This window comes from Cebidichthys violaceus, unplaced genomic scaffold (assembly GCF_023349555.1).
Source record: "Cebidichthys violaceus isolate CVI_PGR_0920_01 unplaced genomic scaffold, fCebVio1.0.p SCAF_98, whole genome shotgun sequence".
Classification (NCBI taxonomy): Eukaryota; Metazoa; Chordata; class Actinopteri; order Perciformes; family Stichaeidae; genus Cebidichthys; species Cebidichthys violaceus.
Genome location: NW_027176984.1, coordinates 198,959 through 211,854, shown reverse-complemented (window position 1 = coordinate 211,854; position 12,896 = coordinate 198,959). Strand labels below are relative to the sequence as shown.

The following is a 12,896-nucleotide window of genomic DNA, read 5'->3' as shown; positions in this document are numbered from 1 at the left end:
ACCTCAGAGGTGCCGGAGTTAGAAGAATCCAGAAAGCTGCGGAACAGCGACTGTCTGTAATAGGGGCTGATGGTGGAGGTGGTGTAGGGGAAGAAGTCGTAGTCAAACATGCCCTCTCCAAAGAACTGGTCAAAGAGTCGGGCCGGGTAGACGGAGCCCAGGGCACGTCTGAACCAAGGGTGCTGGATGGCAATATCCATAGTGACTGGAGATGGTGTGGTCTAGCGTGATCCTGCTCAGCTCAGAGTCCAGCAGGTGGAGGAGGCGAGGTAACGAGAGAATGCTGCTGAACGGAGAGGAGTGAGAGTGTTTCAGGAGGGCTGGTCCTCTGCTGCACAGCTGCCTCCTCTTTATATACCTGACAGCCAGAAAGAGGGGCTTTAGCCGCGATCCCTCTGGAATGGCATTATCTCATGGTGGGTTGGGCTCCGTCAGCAGAATCAGGGTCGAGGATGGGGGGGCACCGCTGGGTCCAGACCCTGGTGAGACCCAGTGCCACCAACACACCAGACACTCTGGGCTGCCAAAACAAACGCTGCTGGACGGGGAGGAGGGGGGGGGGGGCATGGAGAGACAATGAGGTCAGGAAGCAAACCAAAGACAGGAGGGAGTTCACCTGAGTGATCCAACATGTGATCAGTGACACACGGCACATTACAGACAGGCTAAACAGGGCAACACACTACAAATGTACAGATGTTCTGTCGGTTCAGCCGCTCTGATGTTGACCTCATGTATTCATCTGATGATGAAAGTGTTCACAGAGGAGAGGTTGGTGTGTTGGACTACAGTGAGACTTCTCAGGGACATGTCCTTCCTTTACCATGCAGACTGAGCAACGTTCACAGAGTATCAAACTTTTTATTGGTCTCTGAACTGTTTCTGGATCAGCACACATGCAGCCAGAGCGGCCCTCTACAAGCCCCGTCATCAGGGAGCCGTCCTCAGGACTGTCTGTCCAATGTCTTTTAGCTCGGGTGAGTTCAGTCCCAGCGGTGGAATGTAACTCCACTCCACTACGTTTCACTGTGCTCTACTTCACTAGATGCTTTTCAAATGAAGAACTATTCATAAACGTTGTGTGTTTACAACATGAACACTTGTACAGTCTGATGCCACGGTGTGTAGGTGAGAGTGAAGTCTAATGCAAAGACCAGAGTCACTTCCCATGCCTGTTGTTTCACCACCGGTGGCTTCCCGCCACCTGCATTAGTCTAATCCCACCGGGCTTTGGCCAGCCAGCACAGAGGCTTAGCCGCTCCATGCACCCGCAGCCAAGAGCAACTGGGCCGGCCAGCCGGGGTCGGGCTGTTTCAGGGGCGGTTTGGGGAGCTTGTCGGGTTTGGGGTTACTGCCGCAGACCGGACTTAGACGCTGTTAGTCTGGCTGCGGTTCAGCAGAGTCAGCATTCTGGGATTCATCAATGGGACAGACAATGCCTGTGTGCTCTGTCTCCACAGCTCTGAAAAGCTGTTTTGGCTGACGACCTGACGGGGGGGACGTGCTCAGATTCATTCATAGATTCAAAAGGACAAACATGTAGCAGACAAGCTTTAACAACAAACATCTTGTTAATGTAGACCTCCCAGTAAAGGCTTGTCAAAGAAGTAGATGGTCTTAGTTCTGGTCTATGTAGGAATCAGTAATCCCTCCTGCCTACTCTTCCTGTCTTCTTTACTAATGTGGAACCGCAAATACATTGAACCCAGTGACTTAAGGGACTACCCACAAACTCAGACTGCTGAATACATGATGTTATATCACATGAGCTGTGCTCTGGATCCAGTCTCCCATCATGTACAGTAGAACTACATTGGGTGAAGTATTATGTTAATGATTCAAAACTGGTTCACTGTGCATGTGGCTGTGTGAGTGTGCGTTGGCTTTTCTAAAGCAGGACTATTCATGAATAGATGTAGATGTATTCACATCACTCTGAAACCTGCTGTCCTCTGCTGGACAGACATCACGTCTCCTCCCTGGTCCAACTTAGATCCCAGAGATCACACACAAATGAACACTATGTAACATCTGTTAGTGATTTCATTATCTACTGTTACCATGTCACAGCTCTAAGAGGACCCACATCTACTGTTACCATGTCACAGCTCTAAGAGGACCCACATCTACTGTCACCATGTCACAGATCTAAGAGGACCCACATCTACTGTTACCATGTCACAGCTCTAAGAGGACCCACATCTACTGTTACCATGTCACAGATCTAAGAGGACCCACATCTACTGTTACCATGTCACAGCTCTAAGAGGACCCACATCTACTGTTACCATGTCACAGCTCTAAGAGGACCCACATCTACTGTTACCATGTCACAGATCTAAGAGGACCCACATCTACTGTTACCATGTCACAGCTCTAAGAGGACCCACATCTACTGTTACCATGTCACAGCTCTAAGAGGACCCACATCTACTGTTACCATGTCACAGATCTAAGAGGACCCACATCTACTGTTACCATGTCACAGCTCTAAGAGGACCCACATCTACTGTTACCATGTCACAGCTCTAAGAGGACCCACATCTACTGTTACCATGTCACAGCTCTAAGAGGACCCACATCTACTGTTACCATGTCACAGCTCTAAGAGGACCCACATCTACTGTTACCATGTCACAGCTCTAAGAGGACCCACATCTACTGTTACCATGTCACAGCTCTAAGAGGACCCACATCTACTGTTACCATGTCACAGCTCTAAGAGGACCCACATCTACTGTCACCATGTCACAGATCTAAGAGGACCCACATCTACTGTTACCATGTCACAGCTCTAAGAGGACCCACATCTACTGTTACCATGTCACAGCTCTAAGAGGACCCACATCTACTGTTACCATGTCACAGCTCTAAGAGGACCCACATCTACTGTTACCATGTCACAGCTCTAAGAGGACCCACATCTACTGTTACCATGTCACAGCTCTAAGAGGACCCACATCTACTGTCACCATGTCACAGCTCTAAGAGGACCCACATCTACTGTCACCATGTCACAGATCTAAGAGGACCCACATCTACTGTTACCATGTCACAGCTCTAAGAGGACCCACATCTACTGTTACCATGTCACAGATCTAAGAGGACCCACATCTACTGTCACCATGTCACAGCTCTAAGAGGACCCACATCTACTGTCACCATGTCACAGCTCTAAGAGGACCCACATCTACTGTCACCATGTCACAGCTCTAAGAGGACCCACATCTACTGTTACCATGTCACAGCTCTAAGAGGACCCACATCTACTGTTACCATGTCACAGCTCTAAGAGGACCCACATCTACTGTTACCATGTCACAGCTCTAAGAGGACCCACATCTACTGTTACCATGTCACAGATCTAAGAGGACCCACATCTACTGTTACCATGTGTAGAAGAAAAGTTTCTTTCAGGTCCAGTTCTGTGGCTGGTTCAGCCTCACTCACCAGAGAGAGTTCAGGTCATGACTATATACATGTCACAGCTCTGAGAGGACTATTCTGTTATTTGACATATTTAACTGTTCATCCCAAGTAGAAAGAAGTATTTGACCTGTTGAAAAAGTAAAATTATGTTTCCTGTGAGATATGTGGTGGTGACTGTAACAGCTGGGAGAGTGGTTCACACTTTAATCTCACAGGTTTCAAAGGCTTCGAGTCATATTTCTATTACTATCACTCCATTCCATTATCCAAACCGCTTATCCTATTCAGGGTCGCGGGGCGCTGGAGCCGATCCCAGCTGACATTGGGCGAAGGCAGGGTACACCCTGGACATGTCGCCAGTTTATCGCAGGGTACATATAGAGACAGACTCTCACATTCACACCTATGGGTAATTTTGAGTCTCCAAATAACCTAAGCTGCCTGTCTTTGGACTGTGGGAGGAAGCTGGAGAACCCGGAGGGAACCCACGCTGCCACGGGGAGAACGCGCAAACTCCACACAGAAGGACCGCATCGGGCCCCTCTTGCTGTGAGGTGACAGTGCTAGCCACTACACCACGTGCAGCCCCTATTACTATTACTGCTTCTATTATTCTATTACATCCACTGCTGCTGTTATTATTATTAATTATTTCTCTATTATTAGTCTGCTATTTCTAGTGCTAATACTGCAGAAACTACTCTTCTATGAATCATTTTTGTCAGATAGATTGACTATCTCACTCACTATCTCACTCACTTACTATCTCACTCACTATCTCTCTCACTCACTCACTATCTCACTCACTTATTCACTCACTATCTCACTCACTCACTTACTATCTCACTCACTAGTTCTCTCACTCACTCATTCACTCACTCACTAGTTCTCTCACTCACTCACCCACCATCTCACTCCCTATCTCACTCACTAGTTCCCTCACTCACTCACTAGTTATCTCACTCACTATCTCACTCAATCACTCACTCCCTAGTTCTCTCACTCACCCACTCACTCACTAGTTATCTCACTCACTATCTCACTCACTCACTAGTTCTCTCAGTCACTCACTAGTTATCTCACTCACTCACTAGTTATCTCACTCACTATTTCACTCAATCACTCACTCACTATCTCACTCACTCACTTACTATCTCACTCACTATCTCACTCTCACTCACTCACTCACTCACTCACTCACTCACTATCTAACTCACTTACTATTTCACTCACTCACTCACTAGTTCACTCTCTCACTATCTCACTCAGTCATTCACTATCTCACTCACTCACTCACTAGTTCTCTCACTCACTCACTCACTCACTCACTCATTCACTCACTCACTAGTTCTCTCACTCACTCACCCACCATCTCACTCACTATCTCACTCACTAGTTCCCTCACTCACTCACTAGTTATCTCACTCACTATCTCACTCAATCACTCACTCCCTAGTTCTCTCACCCACTCACTCACTATCTCACTAGTTCACTCACTCACTAGTTATCTCACTCACTATCTCACTCACTCACTCACTAGTTCTCTCAGTCACTCACTAGTTATCACTCACTCACTAGTTATCTCACTCACTATTTCACTCAATCCCTCACTCACTATCTCACTCACTCACTTACTATCTCACTCACTATCTCACTCACTATATCACTCACTCACTTACTATCTCACTCTCACTCACTCACTCACTCACTCACTCACTCACTATCTAACTCACTATCTCACTCACTCACTATCTCACTCACTTATTCACTCACTATCTCACTCACTTACTATTTCACTCACTCACTCACTAGTTCACTATCTCACTCACTCATTCACTATCTCACTCACTCACTCACTAGTTCTCTCACTCACTCACTATCTCACTCACTCACTCACTCACTCACTCACTCACTAGTTCACTCACTCACTATCTCACTCACTCACTCACTCACTCACTAGTTCTCTCTCAGTCACTAATAGACCCACACAATTAAGTAACTGTATTAAAGTGTATACTATTGTATTGAACTGTATCACTTTAACCTTTATAAGACACCTGTGTATTCATATGTTACCTGTGTATTAATGTGTTATCTGTGTATTAATATGTTACCTGTTTATTCATATGTTATCTGTGTATTCATATGTTACCTGTGTATTAATGTGTTATCTGTGTATTAATGTGTTATCTGTGTATTCATGTGTTATCTGTGTATTAATGTGTTACCTGTGTATTAATATGTTACCTGTGTATTAATATGTTACCTGTGTATTAATGTGTTATCTGTGTATTCATAAGTTATCTGTGTATTACAAAAAACATGTTTTTGTTCATGCCAATAAAGCTCAATGGAATTGAATTGAAATGGCGAGAGAGAGTGAGAGAGAGAGAGAGAGAGAGAGAGAGAGAGACACAGAGAGAGACACAGAGAGAGAGAGAGAGAGACAGAGAGAGAGAGAGAGAGACACAGAGAGAGAGAGAGAGACACAGAGAGAGAGAGAGAGACACAGAGAGAGAGAGAGAGAGCTCACAGCTGATTTCCTGCAACACGTAGATGGAGGACAGAGCAGATCACTGCTCGTCGTCCACCGCCCACTTCTCATTACTGCGTTAAGAGCTCATGGACGTGAAGTCCATTTGGGACAGAAGACAGGAGACAGGAGACAGGGCACAGGGCACAGGAGACCGAACCACCGATACAACTCTGCGGTTCGAGGCTGCTGGTGACTTCACAGCGCGGGACACCGAGACAGACAGGAAGCGGTGGAGTCGGTGGAGTTCCCTCATTAGAACCGGATCAGTCGTTCCACGCAGAGACCGCGGGGATGATGAGACACGTGGAGCAGCCCGCCCTGGAGGACGTGGCCGAGGAGGAGGACGTGTTCACCGCGGAGCTGAGCTCCAAGAGCACGCTGCAGCCTGGCAGCTGTCAGGTATGGGTGTGTGAGTGCGCGCGTGTGTATGCGCGCGCGTGTGTAAAGACACACTACGAGTCAACATGTGTCCCTGACTGAGGACTGAGGTCTGGTTCAGATCCACTCATGCAGCTCGCTTTGGAGGAGAACCAATGAGAAGGAGACTTGATGTCTTTGTCTTCTCTTAGGTCGCTGGTGAGGAGGAGGAGGAGGAGGAGGAAGAGGGCCAGCTGTCGGTGTCCCAGATGGAGGCAGAGTTTGTCCAGCTGACCTTCAGGAAGCAGGTGTCCTACAGGTAGGAGACACTGAACACAGAAGTGGAATGCGACCCACTTCCTGCGAACCTGTTTTACCTGAATGTGACGTCTCTGACTAGGAGCCTGAGTGTGTGTGTCACATGACGCTGTGCATGTGTGTGTGTGTGTGTGTGTGTGTGTGTGTGTGTGTGTGTGCGCTCATGCTAACACAGCTGACCCCCATCTGTAGTGTGTGTCCAAAGTGTGTGTGTGTGTGTGTGTGTGTGTGTGTGTCACACTGGCCTCACCTTTCTGCTTCATCTTGTGTTCCCGTTCCAAAATAGCTGATATGAAATCCACAATGATCCATAAATCATCACCTAATGTTGACTTAGGTGATGAGTTTTTTTTACTGTGTGTGTGTGTGTGTGTGTGTGTGTGTGTGTGTGTGTGTGTGTGCAAAGCTCATCAGCTTCAATTAAAAGCTGCTTGCTTTCATACATTTTGATATATGATGTAAATTAATCATTTATGTCAGGAGCAATTAATCTCACCTGTGGGTGTGATGTCACCCTCTGCACACACACACACACACACACACACACACACACACACACACACACACACACACACACACACACACAGATCACAGAATGTGATAATGAATCAGAAGCGTGTTCATTAGTTCCATGTGATTCATTTAATCAGTATATTTACGTTGCTGAAGCTGCTCTTCACATGTACTACCACATGTACTTGTAGAGAAAGAGAGTACTACTACTACTACTACAGGACTCCTGCCTCTTGGTGTGGTGATGTGGGTTTCACAGAGACCACGTTCCAGTAGCAGGACTTTGTCTCGTCAATATTAACACTGATGCAGAAGGAAGCGTTGGCCGGTGTGTTACCTTGGAAGCTTCTGTCATGTGATCGTAAACAGCTCCAGGTGAACCTTGTGTACCTGGATGTCAGCAGGTCAATACACACATGATGAAGATGATGAAGGTAAACTCTTCATTGGAGCATTCAGCAGCATCTGTATTATTCATGTACTAATATCTGAAGTATATATTGACCAATAATCCATCACAAGCTCAAACACACATGTTGTTTCTCGAGCGTTCATGAGAATGCTGGGACGGGTTCAAAGGTTACAGACCAGGGGTCAGGAGACATGAGGCCTTTCTCACATCCTCCATTCCTTTCCTCGCCTCCTCTCATCTTAGTCCCGCCCACAGGAGATTGGAGCAGAGGATGTGCATTGTGTGTCTGCTTAAAGGAACACTCACACACAAACACAATCAATGGTGATCAAACATTTCAACCAAGTATAACCCCATCATTATATGCCATATCAATATATGCTTTCTAAATGAATACGGGTATAATAAAGTGTTTTCTAGTGTGGGATTTGGATGGAACCTGGTCTCTGGACTCTGGTCTGTGGTCTCTGGTCTGTAATCTGTGGTCTCTGGACTCTGGTCTGTGTGGTCTGTGGACTCTGGCCTGTGGTCTCTGGACCCTGGTCTGTGTGGTCTGTGGACTCTGGTCTGTGTGGACTGTGGACTGTGGACTCTGGTCTGTGGACTGTGGACTCTGGTCTGTAATCTGTGGTCTGTGGACTCTGGTCTGTGTGGTCTGTGGACTCTGGTCTGTGTGGACTGTGGACTCTGGTCTGTAATCTGTGGTCTGTGTGGTCTGTGGACTCTGGACTCTGGTCTGTGTGGACTGTGGACTCTGGTCTGTGGACTCTGGTCTGTGTGGACTGTGGTCTGTGGACTCTGGTCTGTAATCTGTGGTCTCTGGACTCTGGTCTGTGTGGTCTGTGGACTCTGGTCTGTAATCTGTGGTCTGTGTGGTCTGTGGACTCTGGTCTGTGGTCTCTGGTCTGTGTGGTCTCTGGTCTCTGGCTGCAGTCTACAATATAACCATAAGAGGTGAGGTTACAGACTGGCCCCTCCCTTCATAAGCAGCCTTCAGGTTCCCTAGACCAGTGGTTCTCACCTGGTCTGGCTGCGGGACACACCATCACCCCTTAATGATAAGTCACGACCCAAATGTTCATCTTCTCAGTCTGAACCTGAGCTGAACATGTCCTCTCAGTCGTAGCAGTAGGAGCTCTCTGGTTCCCGTCAGTCCCCGTCTCACATGTTCCAGTAAACCAGTAAACCTGATTGTTTGTTACGTCTGTAGATTCTCCATTTGTAATGCAAAATGGCCGCTTGCCTTAACTCTAGCCGTGGTCTGTTTGATGTCGACATGTCTTCAGTCACTACTCATAGAGTCATCTGACAGAGGAATAGTTTTCAGTTCATCCGCTGTGGATCGATCAACAAATGCCGCTTCAGTTTTGACGACTTCATGCTTTCTTGTTCCAGAACCTCGCTGCAGTGTGAATAACTCCGCTGCATGAAAAATCCCCTTCAAAATAAAAGATCAAGTTTTTTTTTTATTTTTATTTTTTTTTCAGGCAAAGGTCCGCGGCCCACTGAAAACGGGTTGAGAATCACTGCCCTAAACACTCCAAAGTGTCCCTCTGGAGCACGGTGGACATGGTGGACTCCATGAAGAGGACATGTGTAGATATGAAGGGCTCATTCTGAGCACGACTGAAAACATCGTGTTGAACATGATGTTAAACCTGAGTGCATGTAGAGCCCTGAAGGGGATCTTACATGTGTGTGGATTCTGTCCTGCCCTACTTTAGGTTCAGGTCTTCACTTGTACCCCCTGGGTCTGAGGTGTAGCGTTTGAGAAAAGGACGGATGTTTTCCATCACTGATGCAGGTCAGATAGAAAGAGAAGCTTCTTATGTCACTGCAGCACGAGGCCTAATCTCCACATCATTTAGTGATCAGTAATCCAGATGGATGTTGTGGTGGAGGGGGTGGGGGTGGGGGTGGGGGTGGGCAGGCTGGCACCGACTCACCACAGGACTTATGTAAGAGCACAGCCTGTGCCACTGCAACACTGCTGTCTACGTCCTCTCGTGGAAACAATAAATATTATTCATCATGATGAAACGTGTCCCACTCACTGAAGCACAGCAGCTCGTCTCCGTGAGGCTGTAGAACACCAGACCAGGCCGAGCAGCTCTCCATCGCACCAGAACACGAGCTGTTTGCTCTGTAATCACTGATGACTGGTTATCAGAGGAAGGAGTCTGCAGACGGACCACATCACTCACGGTGACGAGAGTCAGACATCAGGCCTGTCTTCCTGCTAATCATTCCACTAATTGGAATAGAATTGTGTTTGTTCTGTATAATACGTTAACACGATTAGAAAGGGTTCATTGAACCTTCCTCAGTGGAACCCTGGTCAAAGACTTGTTCTATGTTATTGCCATGCCGGTCCTCTCAGGCCTCCATCGGGATCTACTGCTGAGGCTCTGGATCATGAGTCTGGACTCTCTCTGATGCAGTCTGTGCTAGTTTCAGCCTCAGGCAGGACTCTGACGATCGTGCCGATGATCAGATTGACAAGTGTTGATGCATTAAGTTGACCGGCTGAGGGAGTGGGAGGAAGAACAATGCACCAGAACGTTGCGTAATGTAGCCCAACAGAGGAGCAGATGGAAGCAGAGATAAACGTCAGCGCTCCTTCTGTTCTCAGGACTTAGTGGACTGTTGTTGGTCTTTACTTGTGGATGAGGACCTGCAGCTTTCTGACAGGGACTTTCTAGTCCTCTGCATGTTCACCCTGTAGGAGCAGACAGCTAGCTAGATGCTGAATCAGAGGTCACCAGTACAAGAGCAGTCTGCTCTGAGGAGGATCATGGGATCAGTTGTGTGCACCTCTATGTCTGTCCACAGCAGACTGCACCACATCGTGTGTGTCCGGTTCTGTCTGCATGCTCACAACACCTTTTATGACCCGTTTCATTGTGCAGACTCCTCTGAACCACTAGGGGCCGCTAGTGAGAACATAGCTGAGTGCATCGCCGCCGCTCTACTCTAGCGGGGGACAGTGTGTACACTGGTCTACACTGGTCTACACTGGTCTACACTGATCTACACTGGTCTACACTGGTCTACACTGATCTACACTGGTCTACTCTGGTCTACACTGATCTACATTGGTCTACACTGGTCTACACTGATCTACACTGGTCTACTCTGGTCTACACTGGTCTACACTGATCTACTCTGGTCTACACTGGTCTACACTGATCTACTCTGGTCTACACTGGTCTACACTGGTCTACACTGGTCTACTCTGGTCTACACTGGTCTTATATGTCTGGATGAGTACAAACCTTCTCTCAGACATGCACCCCTTTATGGTCCTCTGGTTTCAGGCCTGGTTACTGGTGTACAGTAGTACAGTAGTAGTCAGACTAACGTAGAGCGTGCACAAGGTGAAACGTACAAATATATATATATATATATACGTATATATATATATATATATATATATATATATATATATATATATATTCTTATACATAGTATCACTTTAAGGCGGTGAGATCAGGTCTCTCTGATCACAGCAGAAGAGGTTAAGAACCCCGGTACACTCACAGTAATGATCTGAGCAACATTCATTCATTCATTCACCTGTGAAAACATGCTGCCATTCAAATCCTGCAGAGTTAAATGATGAGGTCAGCACCCCTCACACTCACAGGGCTCCTTGTTTAACCCTTCGTTTGTAATCGTTCTCGGAGCAGTTTGAGCTCCAGCTGTGAGGAAGCCTGAACGGACCGTCTGTAAAGCTGTGACTTCAGGTGTTCATGTCAGAGATCACAGTCAGTCAGCTATAACATGCTGTGTCATGCATATCCACAGTGTGGATGGACATCATTGTAACATGACTGTAGATCAGGGGTCTTCAACGTTCATCAGGCCACGGACCCCCACACTCACCCCTACTATATCTAGTGTATAAACATGTGTTTTGTATTAAACTGGGCCTAGTGCCATGTATAAACACACCTCGTTATTGTGCATTCAATACTAAGCCATTCAAATAATACACAGGTTCATGTATTCATGTTGTTATTTTAAAGGTACAGTGATACACCTGTTATGATAATCATGCTTACAAGCTATTCAAACTGACGTTTTTATTTTCAACATAAATGTGGAAACAACAATGAGTGATGGTCTATTAGTGCCACTGATATGCATAAACATACCTGTTATCTTGCATACAATACTGAACTATTCAAATAATGGACAGATTCAAAAAAATAAATAATAAATTATCTAATCAACCTAACATTTTGCGGACCCCCTGCAGTACCTCCGTGGACCCCCTATGGGTCGCGGACCCCCCGTTGAAGACCTCTGGTTTAGAATGTGACCGTGTCACTGCTGCCTCTTGTTATGAGGGGACATGATGCTGATGAAGACATGGAGCCGGTCCAGGACGTCCTGCTGCTGACTGAAATCACTTTATTCCTCTGGAGGACCGTGACGACAGCCTGACGCTGTGATGAAGCCTCACCATGGTCATCGTCACTGATGGTAGACTACTGGACCGGTCACATGACCTCCAGCTAGCTGTGAGCAGGTTAATCAATACATAGTGGATTCACTACGACACCGTGTTGAGAGTGGAAAGAGGTTCCTAAGCTGGTGAACAGCACAACACTATGGGATGGGTTACCATGGAAACAAAGCCAATGGATTGTGGAAAATCCTGAAAATATCAATGATGGTGTTCACTTCAAATGACCGTGGTCTATCAGAGGGACACTGCTCTGCATCCAGTCATCATTCATGTATTCACACTTGATCTCTGCTGTGAGTCCTGGTCCTGAGGCCACAGATGGACTGGACTCAGTCAGTGCTGGTGACTCATCAGCCTCTCTTGTTCTTTACGCGTCACGGTAACGTGACGACGCAGCGCCCTTTGCTTCTGTTGTGGTAAAATGTTTGAGACGGTAAAGGTCAGTTGGTTTGTCCACTGTTTGATCAGTACGTGTGATGTGTTCTCAGATGATGACTCTCAGCTCATTAGGACAGAGGCCTGCTCTGAGGTCAGGTTGGTTCATGTCTGTGTTCACAATCACGGCGCTCGCCTAGAGAACAGAAAGTAGGCCAGCGGTGGGTGTTGGGAAGTTAAAAGCATCTCTCTGGATTGTGTGTCACGCTGTCGAGAGGCATTCTATTTGTCATGGAAATACTGAGTGGGCGAAGGATGAGAGGGAACAGCGATGACAGAGAGCAGGTGTGTGTGTGTGTGTGTGTGTGTGTGTGTGCGTGTGCGCTCTCTCTCTCTCTCTCTACACACAGTATGTAGATGGACTGCCGCTCTAGAACAGTCAGGACACAGTAGAGTTCAGTAACGCTGACACCATGATCACA

General features: G+C 47.0%; 2 protein-coding genes across 2 annotated transcripts in view; one reads left to right on the top strand and one right to left on the bottom strand.

The window, feature by feature from the left end:
• The window catches only part of cryaa (crystallin, alpha A), a 1,008-nt gene extending 730 nt beyond the window's left edge, over nucleotides 1–278 (bottom strand). Inside the window, exon 1 of the mRNA XM_068704672.1 lies at nucleotides 3–278. Within this exon, the coding sequence (XP_068560773.1) occupies nucleotides 3–200 (198 nt within the window). The 5' untranslated portion in view covers nucleotides 201–278. The remainder of the gene's footprint in view (nucleotides 1–2) is intronic.
• A 5,650-nt stretch (nucleotides 279–5,928) lies between these two features.
• Nucleotides 5,929–12,896, top strand: part of LOC137868136 (diacylglycerol kinase zeta-like) — a 73,447-nt gene continuing 66,479 nt past the window's right edge. The window contains exons 1-2 of the mRNA XM_068704683.1: nucleotides 5,929–6,364; nucleotides 6,535–6,641. Coding sequence (XP_068560784.1) covers nucleotides 6,257–6,364; nucleotides 6,535–6,641 — 215 coding nt within the window. The 5' untranslated portion in view covers nucleotides 5,929–6,256. The remainder of the gene's footprint in view (nucleotides 6,365–6,534; nucleotides 6,642–12,896) is intronic.